Source organism: Furipterus horrens, unplaced genomic scaffold (genome assembly GCF_987537825.1).
Source record: "Furipterus horrens unplaced genomic scaffold, mFurHor1.1.pri manual_scaffold_11, whole genome shotgun sequence".
In the NCBI taxonomy this organism is placed as follows: Eukaryota; Metazoa; Chordata; class Mammalia; order Chiroptera; family Furipteridae; genus Furipterus; species Furipterus horrens.
Genome location: NW_028327181.1, coordinates 43,138,250 through 43,158,488, shown reverse-complemented (window position 1 = coordinate 43,158,488; position 20,239 = coordinate 43,138,250). Strand labels below are relative to the sequence as shown.

The following is a 20,239-nucleotide window of genomic DNA, read 5'->3' as shown; positions in this document are numbered from 1 at the left end:
GATTGGCACTCTGGCTGAAGGCTTTCCCACATATTTTACATATGTAGGATTTCTCTCCAGTGTGAGTAGTCTGATGCTGAATAAGAGTTGAGGAATGAGCAAAGGCCTTTCCACATTCATTACATTTATAACACTTTTCTCCAGAATGAATTCTCTGATGTCGAATAAGGTAAGTACTCTGACTAAATACTTTCCAACACTCATTGCATTTATATGGTTTCTTTCCAGTATGTATTTTTTGATGTTGAAGAAGGTGTGTACTCTGACTGAAAGTTTTCCCACATTCATTGCATATATAAGGTTTTTCTCCAGTATGAACTCTCTGATGATTAATCAGTGATGAACTGTGACTGAAGGTTTTACCACATTCCAAGCATTTATATGGTTTCTCTCCAGTATGTGTCCTTTGATGTATAGTAAGGTGTGCACGCTGACTAAAGTCTTTCCCGCAGTCTTCACACTTATATGGTTTCTCTCCTGTATGAATTCTCTGATGTATAGTAAGGTGTGCACGCTGGCTGAAGGCTTTACCACACTGGTGACATTCATATGGTTTTTCTCCAGTATGCATTCTCTGATGTGCAATAAGGGATGAGAGGTGCCTAAACTCTTTCCCACATTCTTCACATTCGTAAGATTTCTCTTTGGTATGGGTACTTTGGTGTTTCAGGAGGGATGGGTATTTCCTAAACTTTTTCCCACACACATTACATGTATAAGGCTTCTCTCCAGGATAAATTTTCCTATGTACAATACCATATGAGGCATGATTGAAGGTTGCCTTGCCTTCATTATATATAGAAATTTTACCATCTGACTTGGTATCAAACTGTACAGTTAGGTTTGAATGCTTTTCAAAATGATTTCCATATATATCATATTTACTAAGATACTCTTCTGATGGATCATCTCCTTGTGAAAAAACTGACTTCCAACTGAAATTTCTTTCATCAGTGGGAATTTTCCTGAAGTTATCTGGTGCTTGCCTCTCTAATCTGTCACCATAGTCACATGGTTCTTCCAATCTGATGGTCTGGGTTCCATCTGTTGTGAGTTTAGAAATGTTTTTAACTGGATTACAATCTTGGCCTCCTGTTTCCTTTTCTGAAATAAAAAGAATATAAAAAGTTTGCTCTATTTGGAGAAAGGAAGTTGCCAAAATAGAAACAAAATAATAAATATGGATAAAATGCTTAAAAAGCTATGGTTCTGACAACCTCATAGCATGGTCCTTAAAGCTTGGAAAAGGAGAATAAAAGGGCAGAAAAACAGAAGACTAAATTGAATAGGCTCCTCACTATTCAACATGGGCACAGAGTAAATAAAATGCTAGGTCAGGTGGCAGAGCTAAGAGAAGTGAATACAGTGGATAACACTATGTAGGATAACTTGGGATGACTTCAACTGTGTATTTATTTATAATTATATAAATTATACTTTATATAATGGGTCATAAAATAGGCATGCTATCACCACTCCTTCCAATCTACTCTGCACAATCCTACATAATGTTACAAAAGCAATTCCATGGGGTGCTTTTCATGCTTAAATATGTTTAGTAAGTCTCCTATAGCTTAAAACAATGGTTCTCAAAAGTGTAGTCTCAGGCTAGTGGTGTAAGTATCACTATCACCTGGGAGCATATTCAATTATTGCATCTCACTCAGACATACTGCATCAGAAACTTTGGAAGTGAGGCCGAGCAATCTGTTTTTTAGCAAGCCCTCCAGGTTGTTTTGATACACACAAAAGTTTGAGCATCAGTAGCATGAAGGATAAAAGTTAAAGAGAGAGAAGAAAAATTCCAAATAAATCCAATTTGGAATTCAGTCCCAAAATAGTCAAGCCTTTTCTATTCTAATATATATTCTAGCACACCTCATATTTAGGTTAACTTAAAATTCAAAGTAATTCACATAACTTAAAACTACATAATCTTCTATAGGTGCCATGCTAATCCCAGACTCTAGGCTTTCTCTTGTGTTACCTTCTCCATCTATTAAAAAAGTTCATGTTCTTTCCTTCTTAGAATCCTAAGTACAGACTGGGTTGAATCATATAAAATTGTCTTTTCTGTAGGTCAATCTGGCTGAATATGAGCAGTTTCATATGGTTTAACCTAATATAATGATGGAGCCATGAGAGAACTTGGCCTTACGTTATTTATTATTTATTATTTCACAATTTTATGTGTTTCTGATACTTCTAACCTCGTTGCAAACTCTGGAACTAACTCATGCTTCTTTTACATTTCCTTCAGAAAATGGCCCAAGACTAGAAATGGTGGCTACTCAGCTGAATTGGTAAAATAAGACAGTAACTTGTCATAAAAAGGTAGACTCAAATGAAAGCAAACACCATACGTACACCACCACCACCCCCACCGAACAAACAAAAAACCCTGACCCCAAACCAGCAATCAAATAACACAGGCACACCTTGGAGATATTGTGGGTTCATTTCCAGAGTACCACAATAATGTGAGTCACACACATTTTTTGGTTTCTCAGTGCATATAAAAGTTGTTTGACTTCCAGCCAAGATGGAGGTGTAGGTAGACATGCTTTGCCTCCTTACAACAACCATAACAAGGATTACAACTACCTGAAAACAAAAATACAACCAGACTTCCAGAAAATTGAACTATATGGAAGTCTGACAAGCAAGGATTTAAAGAAGTTATATACATTCAGACTTGTAGGAGGAGTGGAGATGGAGAGCCAGGGCAGAGAAGACACAGTGTGGCAGAGACAAGGTGGTGGTGGCGGTGGCAGTGGCAAGGCAGCAGCTGTGACCGGTGGAGCGAGCGGTCCCACATACACATATGGTGCATAAAAGTCAGGAGGGACACCTGGGGAGTGATCCCAGCCCCAGGCCAGACTGCACAGCCTATGGTTCCAGCACCAGGACAGTAAAGCCTCATAACTTCTGACTGTGAAAACCAGTGGGGGTTGGAATGGTGGAAGAAACTGCCTGTCTTTCATGAGAATCTGTTTAGAGGACCCCCGGTCCTAGGACATCCACAAACCCACCCACCCTGAGAACCACAACCAGGGCAACAGCTAGAGGGGTGCCAGTTGCGTATGGGAAGTGGGTGAAGTGACTGGAAAAAGGATGAGTGCCGAGCAAGTGGCATTGTTCCCTCTCTGACCCCTCCACCACATACAGTGCCAAAGGTAGTTGAAAGGGTCGCCCCTCACTGATGAATACCTAAGACTCTGTCTCTTACAATGTAACAGGTGCAGTAGTTCTACCTAATACACAGAAGCAAACACAGAGAGGCTGTCAAATTGAGGAGACAAAGCAGCATGGCCCAAATGAAAGAACAGATCAAAATTCCATAAAAAGAACTAAGTGAAAAGGAGATTGCCAACCTATCAATGCAGAGTTCAAAACACTGCTGATATGGATGCTCAGAGAAATGACTGAGTATGGCAAATGCATAGGGAAGAAATGAAGGCCCCACACTAAGTGAAATAAAGAAAAATCTGAGACTCTGGCCAAGATGGAGGCATAGGTAGACACGCTTTGCTTCCCTGCACAACCATAAGAAAGAATATAACTACCTCAAAAATAAAAACAACCAGAACTACCATAAAACTGAACTGCATGTAAGCCCAACAAACAAAGATATAAAGAAGTAATACTCATCCAGACAGGTAGCAGGGATGGAGCCGGGGTGGAGAGGATGTGATGTGGCGGCTGTGGCAGCAGTAAGGCAATGGCTGTGGCCAGCCAGCGGAAAGCACGGTCACACATTATGAAAGGCTGGAGGAACACCTGGGAAGTGATCGCAGTTCTAGACGAGGCTGTGCAGCTCATGGTTCCAGAGCCAGGGAAAATAAAGCCTCATTGCTTCTGACTGTGAAAACCAGTGGGTGTTGGGTGGTGGAGGAAACTGCTTGTCTCTCAGCAGAGTCTGTTGTTTTAGAGGGCCCCCATGGTCATAGAACATCCAAAAACCCATCCACTCTGGGAACCACAATCAGGGCAACAGCTAGAGGGGTGCCAGTCTCATACAAGAAGCAGAAGTGCCTGGAAAGGGGGCAAGTACTGAGCAAACAGCATTGTTCCTTCTCAGACTCCTCCCCCAAATACAGTGCCACAACGTGGTGCAACAGGTCACCCCATACAGACAAATACCCAAGGCTCTGCTCCTTACAACATAACAGGTGTCACAGCTCTACCTATGACACAGAGGCAAACAAACACAGGAGCCTGTCAAGTTGAGAAGACAGAGAAGTATGGCCCAAAAGAGGGAGTAGATCAAGGTTCCAGTGGGAGATCTAAGTGATGAGGTAACAGCCAACACTGGTGATACCGATGCCTACAGACTTGACAGACATGACTGAGTATGGCAAATGCATAAGAGAAGAAGGGAAGGCTATGCTAAGTGAAACGAAGGAAAGGCCACACAAAACTAATGGTGAAGTGAAGAAAGAAGGGGTTCAAATAAATGATTTGGAACACAGGAAGAAATAAACAGTCAATCAGCACAAAATGAAGAAACAAGAATTGAAAAAAATGAGGTGAGGTGTAGGAACCTCTGGGACAACTTTAAATGTGCCAACACCCAAATCATAGTGGTGCCAAAAGGAGAAGAGTAACAGCAAGAAATTGAAAACTTATTTGAAGAAATAATGAAGGAAGTCTTCTCTAATTTGGTGAAGGAAATAGACATAAAAGTCCAGGAAGCACAGAGTCCCAAACAAGCTAGACCCAAAAAGGACCACATCAAGACACATCATAATTAAAATGCCAAAGGTTCAAGATAAAGAGAGAATCTTAAAAGCAGCAAGAGAAGAGAGTTATCTACAAAGGAGTTCCCAAAGAAACATTGCAGGCAAGAAGGGACTGGCAAGAAGTATTCAATGTGATGAAAAGCAAGGACCTACAACCAAGATCACTCTATCCAAAAAAGCTATCATTTAGAATGGAAGGGCAGATGAAGTGCTTCCCAGACAAGGTAAAACTAAAGGAGTTCATCATCACCAAGCCAGTATTATATGAAATGTTAAAGGGACTCATTTAAGATAAAGAAGATCAAAACTATGAACATTAAAATGACAACAAACTCACAACTATCAACAACTGAATCTAAAGAACAAAAACAAATTAAGCAATCAGCAGGAAGGAGGAAAGGGGAGAATGGGGGAAAAGGTAAAGGGATTAAGAAGCATAATGGTTGGTACAAAATAGAGGGATGTAAAGAATAGTAAAGGAAATGGAGAAGCCAAAGAACTTATATGCACAACCCATGGACATGAACTAAGGGGGCAGATTGCTGGAGGGAAGGGGGTACCAGGTAGAGGGGGGCAAAGGGGAAAAATTGAGACAACTTAATAGCATAATTAATAAAATATACTTTAAAAGTAAAAGATGCTATATTTATATTATACTATAGCTGATTAAGTGTACAATATTGTGATGTTGAAAAAATGTACATACATTAGTTAAAAAAACACTTTATTGTTAAAAAATGCTAACCATCATCTGAGCCTTCCACAAGTTGTAATCTTTTTGCTGGTGGAGGGTATTACCTTCAATTTGTGAAAATGCAGTATTTGTAAAGCTCAATAAAGTGAAGCACAAAAGTGAGGTATATCAATTATGTTTCCATTATGATAGTTTAAAACAAATTTAAGTTACCTTTGTCCATTGACATCAGGTGGGAAAGACTGAGAATTATTGAGACTTATTTAAGGAAATATAATATGAAATTTGAAATATAGCAAAAATGATACTGAATAGTTCAGAAACTTTCTAAGATGCAGAGCAAAGCATAATAACCACAAATATATTCAATAAAATCATCCATCAGTAAAGGAATAGCTAGGATAGGGGATAATGGAATATCCGTAACTGTTAAAAATTGTTAGGTAGGTCTACGTACATTGATATGAAAAGTTGTGCAGGACATATTAAGTGAAAAAAAGAGGTAGGTAGCAGTATGTAGAGCAAGAACCTATCTGTGTAAAGATATGCTAAATATCTTATAGATACACACATATACACATTACATACTGTAGCAATAATATAAGGGGAGAGGGTCCTAGTAAGGGGTGAGGGGAGGGAGTCACATATTTCATTTGGCTTACTTGTATTGCTTGAATTCACGAAGTACTTTTATTATTTTGACTTAAATAAAAAAATCAGTTGACATGAGCAAATACTTAGGAATAAAGTTAAATGAAAAAAGCAGTATCATTACTAGCATGAAAACTCATCAGAACTAGACAAATATTACCAAAATGCTAACAATGAGGGTAAAGGTTTAAAATTTTCTTCTAATATTCAATAAATTAGCTATGACTTTTATTGCTCTTTAATACTAGAAATGTAAATTATATTACTTTTATAGAAAAAAAATTAGAACAACTTTTCAAACCAGATTTGTTACTATCCACCCCTCAAAAAACCAAAATGAGCATGTTAATGGACTGTGTAGGTAAATGTGTGTGTGTGTGATACACTCACACACACACACAAAATAAGATAATATCAGAAGCTAAGTTTAATTTCTATGTAATCAGTCAGTCTATGACAGACTTTCATATACCTGAAAAGGAAGTATTAAAGATTATAATTACCAAGCTTTAAGAAACAAGTCTGACTAATGATCATGAAGAAATTGCTACTATAAAGCATACATTTTTAAACCAATCAGTTCATTGGAAATTCAGAAATTGAGATAATTAAGCAGGGCTTAAATATGTGTATATAACTAACTAGAAAGGATTGGTTAGAAGTAATAAATATCTGTTGTTCAATAGGGACAAACAAGGGTATAGTTCTAATAGATCAGTGTTGACTCAGGTAATCAAGAAAAGCTTTGAGGGTATAGGGAGGTACGATTTGAGTTGATCTTTAAATAATGGTTAGGTCCTGTATAAAAACTATAAAAGTTCTGAGACAGGAATGGCCATCGAAGACCAAGAAATATTCCTACTGTATTTGTGAATTATCAGTTTCCATTTCCTGAAATGACTGATTAGATATCCTAACCAGAGGTTCAACTTATTATGTATCACTGAGATGGTAAGAAAGCAAAACCCTCAGAGGCCAAAAATCAAGTGAAAACAAGAACACAAGAAATCAGCAACAGCTCAGGTTGGCTGCTTGTGACAGCTCCTCACTCCTCTTGATGACCTTAAACTTCCACTCTGAGCACAAAGGGCCAAGGGACGAGACAAAAAGCCCAGGGCCTAAACAAAAAGGGAAGGCTAACAGGAGTCTATTATACACTCTGTATAAGGACAGGCTAGAAAACCAACCAACCAAAAAAGTCCTCACCTCCACAATATAAAAAGAATTATGCCTTTTTCAGTCTTGGTGCTCTTTAGCAGGAGAAAAATTTACCCTCAAAATACATGACCATAAACTGTTCCCTCTTGTAGATTTACAGCCCTAATTTATGCTACCTGAATAATGTAAAGGACTCCTCATAATTTACTGTTAATGCTGTATTCTAGCATCAACATTGGTAGACACACTAGCAACCAGTGCCTCAAAAAACAGGAAAACAAAATGCAAGGGTATAATGCACTTCTTTTGTATACAAAAGGAGGTATGACTATATTTATGATTTCTGCAAAGAAAACATAGCAAAGACAAATCAGAAACAAATGAACATGGTTTAACTACAGAGAGTGAATGGAAACAGGGCAGAAGAGGTGAGAGTGTATACCATTCTACATAGTTTTGAATTCTGAACCATGTCAATGTCTTTACACACTAAAAACTGTAAAGTTTAATTAAAAAAACAAAACAAAGAAACACTAAACTGGGCACAAACAGAATCAAACAAATGTAACTATGTATGTTAAGATAACTGGAAGGAAGAATTCAAGTAACTTTTTACCTGGGAAGTGATCCACCCCAAACCAGACTGATCCCAGCCCCAGACCAGACCACACAGAGGTTCCAGCACCAGGGAAAATAGAGCCATTTTGCTTCTTGATTGTGAAAACCTGTGGTGGTTGGGGTGGAGACAGAAATTACCAGTCTCAAAGGCGCGATTGTGGGCAAGCAGCACTGTTCTCTCTCAGGCTCCTTCCCCACATACAGCACCACAACATGGTGAAACGGGTCACCAGCACTGACGAACACCTAAGGCTCCACCCCTTATAACATGGTGCAATAGCTCCACCATGTCACAGAGGCAAACTCAAAAAGCTGTCAAGATGAGGAGACAGAGAAGTATGGAGAAAAACGGGGGCCGATCAAGGTTCCAGTGGGAGAATAAGTGACAAGGAGATAGCCAATTTAACAGACGCACAGTTTATAATACTGGTGATAAAGATGCTCACAGACTTGACAGAAAAGATTAAGCATGACAGGGTAGAAATGTAGGCTATACCAAGTGAAATGAAGGAAAGTCCACATAAAACTAGTGGTGAAGAAAAGGAAAACAGGGTTCATATCAATGAATTGAAACATAAAGAAGAAATAAACAGTGAACCAGTACAGAATGAAGAAACAAGAATTGAAAAAATCAAGGACAGGCTTAGGAACCTCTGGGACAACTTTAAACATACCAACATCTGAATCATAGGGTTGCCAATAGGATAAGAGGAAGAGCAAGACATTTAAAACTTATTTGAAAAAATAATGAAAGAAAACTTCCCTAATTTGGCAAAGGAAATAGACATACAAGTCCAGGAAGCACAGAGAGTCCTAAACAAGCTAGACCCAGAGAGGACCACACCAAGACACATCATAATTAAACTGCCAAAAGTTAAAGATAGAGAGAATCTTAAAAGCAGGAAGAGAAAAGCAAAGAGTTATCTATAAAGGAGTTCCCATAGGACTATCAGCTGATTTCTCAAAAGAAACTGCAGGCAAGAAGGGGCTGACAAGAAGTATTCAAAGTGATGAAAAGCAAGGACCTTCAACCAAGATTACTCTATCCAGCAAAGCTATCATTTAGAATGGAAGGGCAGATGAAGTGCTTCTCAGACAAGGTAAAGCTGAAGGAGTTCATCATCACCAAGCCATTATTATATGAAAGGTAAAAAGGGCTTATTTAAGAAAAGGAAGATCAATACTATGAACATTAAAATAACAACAAAATCACAACTATCAATAACAGAATCTAAAAAGTAAAAACAAAAAAAAATTAAGCAGACAACCAGAGTGGGAACAGAATCACACATGTGGGGAGCATGGGGAGGGGAGTCAGCACGGAGGGGGGAAGGGGGAGAAGGAGGGAAATGGTGCAGGAATTAAGAAGCATAATAGGATGAGCAGAATAGACAGGGGGATGTTGAGAATAGTACAGGAAAGGGTAAAGTCAAAGAGCTTATATGACCCATGGACATGAACTAAGGGGGGTGGGATTGCTGGAGGAAGGAGGGATGCTGGGCAGAGGGGAGCAAAGGGAAAAGAAACTGGGACAACTGTAACAGCATAATCAGTAAAACATACAAAAAAAGGCTAGTAATCAAAACAATATGGTACTGGCATAAAAACAGACACATAGATCAATAGAACAGAATAGAGCCCATAAATAAACCCAAGCATACATAGTCAATTAATCTATGACAAAGGAGGCAAGAATATACAGTGGGGAAAAGATAGTCTCTTCAACTACTGGTGTTGGGAAAACTGGATAACCACATGCAAAAGAATGAAACTAGACCACTATCTTATATCACACACAAAAATTAACTCAAAATGGATTGAAGACTTGAATGTAAGACTGGAAACAATAAACTTCTATAAGAAAGCATAGGTGAGCCCTGCCTCACTGGTGTGGCTCAGTGGACTGAGTGCCGGTCTGTGAACCAAAGTGTTGCTGGTTCGATTCCCAGTCAGGGCACATGACTGGGTTGCAGGCCAAGTCGCCAGTTGGGGATGTGCAAGAGGCAACCACACAATGATGTTTCTCTTCCTCTCTTTCTTCCTCCCTTCCTCTCTCTCTAAAAATAAATAAATAAAATCTTTAAAAAAAAAAGAAAAAGAAAACATAGGTGAGAAGCTCCTTGACATAATAAGTCTTGGCAATGATCTTTTGGATTTGACTTCAAAAGTAAAGGAAACAGAAGCAAAAATAAACAAGTAGGACTACATCAAACTAAAAAGTTTCTGAACAGCAAAGAAAATCATCAACAAAATAGTAAAGCATCCTACTTTTTAAGAGAGAATGGGAGAAAATATTTGCAAATTATATTACTGGTAAATATATAAAGAACTCATACAAGTCAACAGAAAAAAAGGAAAAGAGAAAAGAAACCAATCAATTAAAAAATGGGCAGAGGACCTGAAGAGACATTTTGACAAAGAAACCATACAGATAGTCAACAGGCACATGAAAATATCCTCAGCATCACTAACCACCTCAAAACCACAATGAGACATTACCTCACCCACATTATAATGGCTATCATCAAAAAGACAAAAACTACCAAGTGTTGGTAAGGAAGTGGACTGTTGGTGGAAATTTAAATTGCCCCTATGGCAAACAGTTCGAAGGGTCCTCAAAAAAAAAAAAAATAGAACTACCATATGATCCAGCAATTCCACTTCTTGATATATATCTGAAGAAAATAAAACCACTAATTTAAAAAAGTATATGCACTTCCATGTTCGCAGCAGCATTATTTACAGTAGCCAAAATATGGAAACAAACTTAAGTGCCCATCAATTGATGAGTGGATAAAGACGATGTGGTTTATATGTATAAGAGAATACTACTCAGCCATAAAGAATGAATCTTGTTATTTGCAATAACATGGATGGGGTTTGAGGGCATTATGCTCAGTGAAGTAAGTCAGGAGGAGAAAGACAAATCCTGTATGATTTCACTTATATGTGGAATCTAAAAAAAAAAAAAACCCCGCCTTTTGTCATCTAGTAGTTATGGAGTGAATGATGTCTTTTAACCCTTTTTGCCAAATCTGTTGCCCCCAGAACACAACAAGGACACCAGCCTGTTAAACCAAGCACGCCGTTGACCGGAGATAGCCAACTGACCTGGAGTCTGCACGATCCTTCCCCATGTGGGAAGGCCACCCTCCCTTCCACACTCCCACTCTTACTAGGGTTTTCTGGACCCAAGGGTAGGTAGGACGACGACCATGTCCAGCTTGAAGCAGCTAGAGGAGCTTGAGACCTTCGCCCATTGTCCATTACAACATTACAAAGGGTCCTTATATTTGAGAGGGGGGGATAGTTAATTTTTACAAACCAGGGGTATGGACTTGGGGGGGATTGCTGGGGGAGGGGGGTGCTGGGTGGAGGGGAGCAAGGGGGAGAAAATTGGAACTGTTGTAACAATATAATCAATAATAAAAACAAATAAATAAATAAATAAAGTAAAAAAAAAAAAAAAAACCAACAAAAACACCAACAAATCAAAGAAAAACAAGAAACAAAACACCGAGCTCACAGACTGGTGGTTGCCAGGAGGGAAGGGGTATGTGGGAGGTGGGGGTGGGAGAAATGGGACTGTAATGTACAGTATGGTGACTACAGTTAATAAAACTATCATGTATATTTGAAAGTTTCTAAGAGAGTAAATATTAAAAGATTTCATCACACACATAAATTTATAATATGTATGCTAATTGATGGTAATAAGATTTATTGTGGTGGTATAATTTTGCAGTATATACAAATATCAAATCGTTACATGGTACACCTAAAGCTAATATAATGTTTTATGTTGATTATACCTCAATTTAAAAAAAGTCTTGCACGGCCCCAATTTGGGACAATTGAGCATCAAAAATGAACCCCGTCCCAAACTGAATGAACTAATAACACAATGAATTTTTAAAAATTCCATTAGAGTGATATATCCACATAAAAGTGGAATGGGAGAAGGGACAGCTATTTTCTACAGAAGAATGCTATTAATCATTTAGAAGAAATGGCTGAATTAGAAAATCACATTTTGTAACCTGCAATGTAATAAAGCAAGGATCATCAGTGGATGTTAAAAATCTTACAGAAGCTCGAAGCAGCTAGAGGAGCTCGAGATCTTCACCCATTGTCCTTTATAAGATTATAAAGGGTCTTAAGTCTGAGAGGGAGGGATTGTTATTTTTTATTGTTAAAATAATTAATTAATCATTTATTTATTAAAAAAGAAGAATACATGAAAGGGTGAAGCAGGAGAGCTTGTATGTACAACCCATGGGCATGGACTTGGGGAGGATTGCTGGGGGAGGGGGGTGCTGGGTGGAGGGGAGCAAAGAGGAAAAAACTGGAACTATTGTAACAATATAATCAATAAAATATACTTAAAAAAAAAAAAAGAACCTCACAGAAAAGGTTATCAGAAGGGAAAAAGTGGGACAACTGTAATAGAAAAACAATAAATAAAATTTTTAAAAAGTTTTAAAAGAAGTTGTCATGGAATAGAACAGTCATGTGGTGTCTAAGGGTCAATCCACAGTTCTTATTAATTAGAAAAACAAAGCACCTTTAACTTAAAATGGAGAGATTGAGAGCACAGCACCCTAACCAAACTGAGTATCATCAATAATGAGACAAACAGGAATGAGGAAATGCAATGGAAAGTACGTATCTATAAAGTATTCTTGGCAAAAATGTTTAATCTGAATCTAATCATGAGGAAACAATCAGGCAAATGTGGGTCATTTAAAAAAAAAAACCTGGCCTGGATTCTTCAAAAAATGTCAGTTTCATGGAGATTAAAGAAAAGAAAAAAAGAAAAGGCTGGGGAAGAGTTCTAGATTAAAAGGGACTAAGATGTAGGATAACCAAGTGGTGCACGTCATTTCTGATTAGATCCTGGACTGGGGAGAAAACATCTATAAAGGATATTTTGGGACAGTTGGAGAAATCTAAGTATTTGATTATACATTAGCAGCATTATTGTATAAATGTTAAATATCTGGAGTGAGAGAATGGTGTACTTATGTTAGGGGAATGTTCATGTTCTTAGAAGATATATGTAGAAATATTTAGCGGTGAGATGTCATGATGCCTGCAACTGATTTTCGAATGGTTCAGTGCAAAAACAAAGCATGTGTGTGCACCTGTAGAGATAAGGCGGAAGTGACTGAATGAGGAAAACTGGTGATTCCAGGTAAAAAATACATAGGTGTTCAATGTACTCTTCCTGCCAACTTGTCTGCAGAATTTAAATCTTTCAGAATAAAGTTGTTATAAAGGAAGAAAGGAATGGGAACCACCAAAAAGCCCATCAATAGGGAACAGGTTCAATAAAATATAAGACATACAATACAATTTGATGTAGATATTTAAGCTCTGTGCACACTCATTTGGAACACTTAAGAAGATACACTTTTAAGTAATGAAAGGAAAGTACAAAAGTGTGTGTACAGTGTGCTACAGATAGACAAATATTTTCTTATTGACTTTCTATGTAAACAAACAAAATAAACCCCTGTAAGAATAAACTAGAAACAACAGTGGTTGTGTGTTGGGTAGATTAGGAACTGGGTGAATGTGATACACACATGAAAGACTTTTGTTTGGCTTTACATAAAACTTAAAGATATTTTATATGTGGAAATTTTTGTCTTGTGAATAAATTGTCTTTTTAAATAATTAGAAAATAAAAAAGAAAGAAATGAATTAGGGAAGTGGAGGCAGGGGGCTACAAGGTTTGGTCAGCAAATAACAGAGACTGAAAAAGAAGGTCTGCAATGTAAGACTTTAGAAGATGTTCATGCATGCTTGAATTGAGGGAGGGGATCAATGGCCCAACAAAAGCCTCAGAGTGCTAAGGTATGGGACCCAGGGGTCGCGGGGAAGATATGATGAGACACAGGGAAAAGGTATAAAAATGATGTGTGGGAAATCTTTTCCTGAGATGGCCTCTGTGAGAAAGTGCTGCCAAACAGCGCAGTGTCTTGACAGACTGGGACGTCTCTGTGGAAACTGACTTGGCCATATTTAAAAATATATCTCACTACACTTAGGGTAATACAGGCTAAGTGCAAAGACTCTCATCTGTCAGTTATTCTCTCACCTGGACTAGGGCCTTCTAAGATTTCTTTTATCACCATCCATGGTTCTTCCAATATGGGGATTACAGTTGGTCTGTACACTGTCAGTCCTGTTCAGGAGGAATACAGGGAGTTTTATCCTGAATATAAACACTTGTTCAAATTTTATTACCTGATTTCTCATCTGCATGGATAGAACTTTACAGGAAAACAATAGTTCATGGACGTAATAATAAATTAGGTCCTTGTCCTTTTTAGAGCTAGGACAGAAATTTTCTGGCACTGTGGAGGATATGTGTACAGAGATCACGGTGGGGAGACTGCAGGCAGCAGCGCACAGCGCCTGGGAGCAGCCCTGCGCAGCTGTGCGCCAGTTTTCAACGACTTTAGAGAAAGGGAATAGGGCACAGCCACCTCTGTGCCCAAGTGGGACGGGCACGACTGATCTCCAGACTCCATTCTTAGCAAAGTCCTTTAGAGGCTCAACGCATTTTTAATAACAGATGGGGAAAAAGATACTCTAGTAGATGTCCTGGGAGGCGTGGGTGTAGACGACGCTTACCTAGAGAAACCATGTTCCAGTAGTTCTGCAATGTCACAGTCTTATACAATTCCTTCTGCACAGGACGCATTAGCTGCCAGTCCTCCTGGGTAATATCCACAGCCACATCTCTGAACGTCATTGGTTCCTAAAACATCAGATATAACTTAACTTGGTTCGAGAACTAGTAGGAAGGGGATAGTGTTAACACGAGGTGCGTGTGATGGGGAGATTCACAGAAGCTTGAGTTTTAGTAGGACCCTTCAGGTTTTCTAGTCAAAACTTTCACCCGATGTGTAGATGACCATACCTGAATGGCCTTACAGGGAGGTTTGAATTTAAAGTAGAATTTATTGTTTTCAGCTTCCACTAGTGCATACATTAGCAGCTCAATTTTAAAGAAGAAAGGGCTTTAAGCATAGACAACACAGAATTGAATGGTTTTGTTTTTCAACCTTTGCCTTAAGAATAAACTCAAGTGTGTTACAATTTAAAATTTTAAGACATTTTGTGTGCTTTGCGATGAAATGCAGAGGTCTTCCTTTTTTCTACCACTGTTGAACTGCTGTACTTTTAGATACATTTTGCATCCCTCTCTGTTCTTCTTCCTTCTGTTAAAAAAATTTCTTGATTACGTTTACATGGTTTTCAAATAAACTTTAAGTTTCTTTAAAAAATTATATTGGGATTTTGAAATCACATTAAGTTTATAAGTTAGGGACAACTGATGATTTTACAATACTCAAGGCTTCTTTCATGTCCTATAGAATGATACAAAACATGAAGGCAGTACCAAAATTTTAATATGTTTAGTCCTATTTTAAATTCGGGGCGCGGGTAATACTGTGAATGAATCTTATTTCATTTTATCATCTGATTTTTATATATAAAGGGATTAATTTTTCCCCCGCCCCCACCCCCCCTCTCAAAGGGATTAATTTTTGCATGCCATTTTCTGTAGTAGTCACTTCAAATTTTTTATTACTGTTTCTAACAGTTTTTCCCTTAATTTTCTTGGTTTTTTCAGGTAAACATTCACATTACCTATAAATAATTTTACATTGGTTAACAATTTCAGACCATGTATATTTTTTACAGTAAACCTTTCTCTTACAGTGGCCTGAGTTGCTCTTCCTTAAAATGACACAGATTCATGATCAAAAGTAACACTATATATAATACATGGGCTTTAATTACTTGTTAATGAGAAAAAATAATATTAGTAACTATTTTTTATCCTACTGTGATCTTACTGATCACTTACTGTAATCCAGGGTAACATGTCTCATAATATTTAATCCTCATAATCTAAGAGGAATAGTCTATTTATTAGAATCGAATAACTCAGGCTGAGTGGTCAAGTGTCTTGCCCCAAATTATAGGTTCAATGGCAGAACCAGGAACCAAACCTATATCCATTTGGCTGTATAGGTCAATCCCATAACCTCAATGTGATATTGTTGCCTTACGGTCAAAAAGGTGAGAAAAGGCAATGTCATTTCCTACACAGAGCATTCATCTACCCTAACAGGCCAAGGTGACTTGAGAAAAACTGGGGCTTAGGCCCTTGATAGAACTTCTGGGGTCACAGAAGATAGAGGACCAGGATAGAAAATGTCATCACACACTATGAAGGCATTTTTAAATCACAGAAGACACTAAAACTCACTTTGGTCACCATATCATTTTGCCACCCTGCCTGGAAAGCACATCTTCCTTGGGGGTCTTCCTCCGGGGTCTCTTGGGAAAGGGCAGAGTTCTGAGGATCAGCTAGGGAAGAGAAAGAGACCATGATGGAGATTAGTCCTGTTTAAATTGACTAGGAAACTCATCACCAAATAGTTGCCTACACTTTCTTAACGTGAGAAGTCAGAAGGAAAGCAAACACAGCACCCCCATTTCAAAAAATGAGTGGAGCCCTGACTCGTGTGGCTCAGTTGGTTGGTGTTGTCTGGCAGGGTGAAAGGTCACAGGTTCGATTCCTGATCAGGGTACGTGCCTAGGTTGCAAGTTTGGTCCCTGGTTGGGGGTGTTTGAGAGGCAACTGATCAATGTTTCTTTCTCACATCGATGTTTCTCTCTCCCTTTCTCCATCTCTTTCCCTCTTTAAAAAAAAAAAAAAAAGAAATCTACCCTGGCTGGTGTGGCTCAGTGGATTGAGCGCTGGCCTGAGAACCAAAGGGTCAAAGGTTCAATTCCCAGTCAGGCCACATGCCTGGGTTGCAGGCCAGGTCCCCAGTTGGAGGCACGCTGGAAATAATCACACACTGATGTTTCTCTCCCTTTCTTTCTTCCTCCCTTTCCCTCTCTCCAAAAACAAATAAAAATAAAATATTAAAAAAAATAAAGAGCCATTAAAAAAATCAGTGGAAAGATGCAATAACTTGTCCTAACACATCAGTGCACGCTTCAAAAATCAGTCTTCTCTGGGACTCTTCAGTATATGTATTAAATTCTTAATTTTCTACTAATCTCTTATGTGATATAAATTTTGAACTGTTTCTTTACTAAACAAGGATATGTTCTCTGGACCCTTTTCTACCTATTTGGAAATATGTTACTATAGAATCCAGTTCACAAAGCAAATGATTTGTTGGCAGAATGGTTCAAACCTCTGCAGGCAAACTTCCTGAGGGCTCACAAGGGGTAATTTGGTTGTGTCTGGTCATTGTTTTATGACACATCTCCTCTGGGTTTAGATAATGTGTATTTGGTTCCAAGAAATCTGAAGGGGAATACCACGCAGGATGGGGCCTGTTCTCACTCACTCACTGCCTTTCCTTTTCCCAACTGCTCCAACACACTGCTCTCTGATGCTTGTTGTCTTCTCTCAACACCCAAGGTCCCTCCCCTCTCTGCTCTATCATTCTCACCTTCATCATCTAGAATCTGAGTCAAGTCCTCCACCAGAGTCACCACTTCCTCGCTGCTCCCTGGGTACTGAGACTTGACCCAAGTCCTAACCTCCCCAGGCAGGATGGTCAGGAACTGCTCCAGCACCAGCAGCTCCAGGATTTGTTCCTTTGAGTGAATCTCAGGTCTCAGCCACTTAAGGCAGAGCTCTCGGAGTTGACTCAATGCTTCTCGAGGACCAGCCAGGTCCGGGTATGGAAAATTCCTAAAATTCTGTCGACAAGTCTCAGCGTCTCGCAAGAATCTTGAAGCAAGGGTTTCCTTTTCAACATTGCGGGGTCCACTCTGAGCCTTGTCTGGTTTCCACATTAGAAAGATTTGGGAGCGTGAAGAACTGGTCATCCTCTTGCTTGGGGCTGACATTGCAGCAGTCAGTCTGGCAAGATCCTTTATTTCTCTAGTCGTGAGCCAAGTGCTTGAGTCTCATGCTAGAGCCACAAAGACAAGGGCACAACAGTGTCAAGGTAGTTATCAGCCTTAGTTACAAATTCTGAACCTAGAACTTGCAGGGATGGTTAAGAAACCCTGAAACACAAGAATAGACCACAAAGTCAAGAATTCCTGCTGCTCTCTGCTATACACATGCACAAGCAGAAAAAAAACTAGCCATTGTGCACACACAGACTTTACCTTGGTCTCCTTCCCTTACATCTTTAGACCTATAAAAGGGCCGTCCATTTACCTGCTTTGCATATCAATGCCAGCCAATCCTAGCTATTCACTATCTGAGGGCGGGGGACGAGCCGGCAGGACTAGAAAGCAGTAGAAAAGGTTGGTATAGTTTAAAGCCCTTTAAGTGCTTCTAAAGGAGTCAATTGCTTGTGAATAAATCCGACGCCAGGACCCCCGAAAAAAACCTCAACAGGCCTGACCTGGACAAGAACCCGTAACACCTGCCCACTGGCTCCAGCTGAGCCCTCCACAACCAGTCGTGTCACCAAGTCGGGCGCCCGTACATGGATCGGCTAGGGCTCCGGCCCTGACCGGGCGGACACTCGGCCCCGGCGCCGCGACATCATTACCTGTCGCTGGGACCCAGCGGACGCGCAGCCAGAGCGGCCGGGAGGCCCCGGGCAACAATGGCGGCGGGGGCGCGAGCGCGGGCGCCTGCGTGGCGGGCTCAGTCCCGCGCTGCAGAGGAGCCTCAGGCTCCGCCACTTCCCTTCCCCGGAAAGCACAACGTGCCTCGGCCAGCCACACAGCGTTCCAGCCCAGTACTGAGAACCCCGGCCCGAAACCCTCGGCGCCTCAGCCTCGCCGAGACCTCGCCTCGGCGCCACTGCGCATGTGCGCGAGGCCAACGCTGCGCGTCCGCTGAGCCAATCGGAAGCCTCCTGCGCCTCAGTCTTTGGACTTGTCGCCATGGCAACCTCCTCCACCCTATCACTGTGACGTGCTTGTTAGCCTTCAAGGTTCTGAATGGAACCACCAGCATTTTGGAGGGGACGGAAGGGAGGATGCGGATGGGAAGTGTTGGAGCCCCGTGCTAATTAATTTGAGTAAACTTGGTGGCAGAGTGCCCCTGGGCAGAGAGGGTGCGGGTCTAAAAGAACCTTAGTGCTGGTTTGGGCTTTACCGTAAATAAACATTCACTGTTATAGGCTCTGAATTCCTCCTCAGGAAACTGATTCTGCGACTCTCAAATTAGAAACAACAACATCCAAAAGCATGTTGTTTATAAGAGTCGAAACACAAAATGCTTGAAAATAAAAGGTAGGAGAGTATAATCTAGGTGTTCCTGTTGTCTACTGCTGTTTTGGCAAACCACCCCCATACTTAATGGTTTTAAAGAACAACCGATTGGCCCGGACCGGTGTGGCTCAGTGGGCTGGGCGCTGTCCTGCAAACTGAAAGGTCCCGGGTTTGATTCCTGGTCAGGCATATACCTGGGTTTCCAGCCAGGCCCTGCCTGTTAGGGGGTACCAGAGGTAACCAATCTATGTTTCTCTCCCACCCTTCTCTCCTCTCTAAAAATAAACATATAAAAAAATCTAAAAAATAAATACACAACCATGTATTATGCTTGCTTCCTCACCCACACCTCTTGTGCATGGCCTAAGGATGAGCTCAGCTTGGATTTGACCAAAGTGCATACATGTGGCCTTTTCAGCATGGAGTACTAGGGTGGTTGGACTTTTTACCTGGGGACACCCGGCTTCAAGAGCAATGTTCTAGAGCACAAGAGAGAAACTCCATGGCTACTTATGATATAGCCTTGGAAGTCTCCTAGCATCGCTTCCAAGTTTGTGCAGAATCAAGCAGAGACAGATATAGACCTTACTCTTGATGGGAGGAATGTCAGAGAGTCTTAACATTACCACACCAGGCAAATGTGTCAACTTGGATAGGCTACAATCTTCCACTATTCAATCAAATAATAATCCAGGCTTTGTAAAGGTATTAAAAAAAGATTTTATTTTTAGAGGAAGGGAAGGAGAAAAAGAAGGAGAGAAACATCAATCGGTTGCCTCTAGTATGCTCCCTGAACTCGCAACCCAGGCATGTGTCCTGATTGGGGATCCAACCAGTGACCCTTTGCTTTGCAGTTTGATGCCCATTCAACTAAGCCACACTGGCCAGGCTGTAAAGGTATTTTGTAGATGTGGTTAAAGTCCACAAATTCAGTTGAATTAAATAAAGGAGATTATTCTACATAATTTGGGTGGACCTGATTCAATCAGTTGAAAGGCCTTAAAAACACAATTGAGGCTTCCTTGATGAAGAAGAAACTGGAAAAGGTTTCAGCATGCCTTCCTGACAGACTGCCCTATGGGCTTTGAACTTGCCTAAATGGCCCCCACCATTGGATAAGCCAATTCCTTCACACACACAAAAATACTTT

General features: G+C 40.1%; 1 protein-coding gene across 1 annotated transcript; it reads right to left on the bottom strand.

Moving 5' to 3' along the window:
* Positions 1-1,017: 1,017 nt before the first annotated feature.
* On the bottom strand, positions 1,018-18,655 carry ZNF287 (zinc finger protein 287). Its single transcript, XM_090290640.1, has 7 exons — positions 18,420-18,655; positions 17,358-17,825; positions 16,154-16,254; positions 14,506-14,632; positions 13,967-14,053; positions 7,862-7,970; positions 1,018-1,104 (listed from the first exon to the last, which is right to left on the bottom strand). Exons 2-7 carry the CDS (start codon positions 17,758-17,760, stop codon positions 1,077-1,079), a joined length of 855 nt encoding a protein of 284 aa, XP_090146766.1. The 5' UTR covers positions 17,761-17,825; positions 18,420-18,655; the 3' UTR covers positions 1,018-1,076.
* Positions 18,656-20,239: the final 1,584 nt, after the last annotated feature.

Coding starts and splice junctions, on each gene's coding strand:
- ZNF287 (XM_090290640.1), bottom strand. CDS start 17,760: ATGTCAGCCCCAAGCAAGAGGATGACCAGTTCTTCACGCTCCCAAATC. Junction 14,054..14,505: donor CTGGAACATGGTTTCTCTAG/GTAAGCGTCGTC, acceptor CCTCCTGAACAG/GACTGACAGTGTACAGACCA. Junction 1,105..7,861: donor TGGGGTGGATCACTTCCCAG/GTAAAAAGTTAC, acceptor TTTTTATTTCAG/AAAAGGAAACAGGAGGCCAA.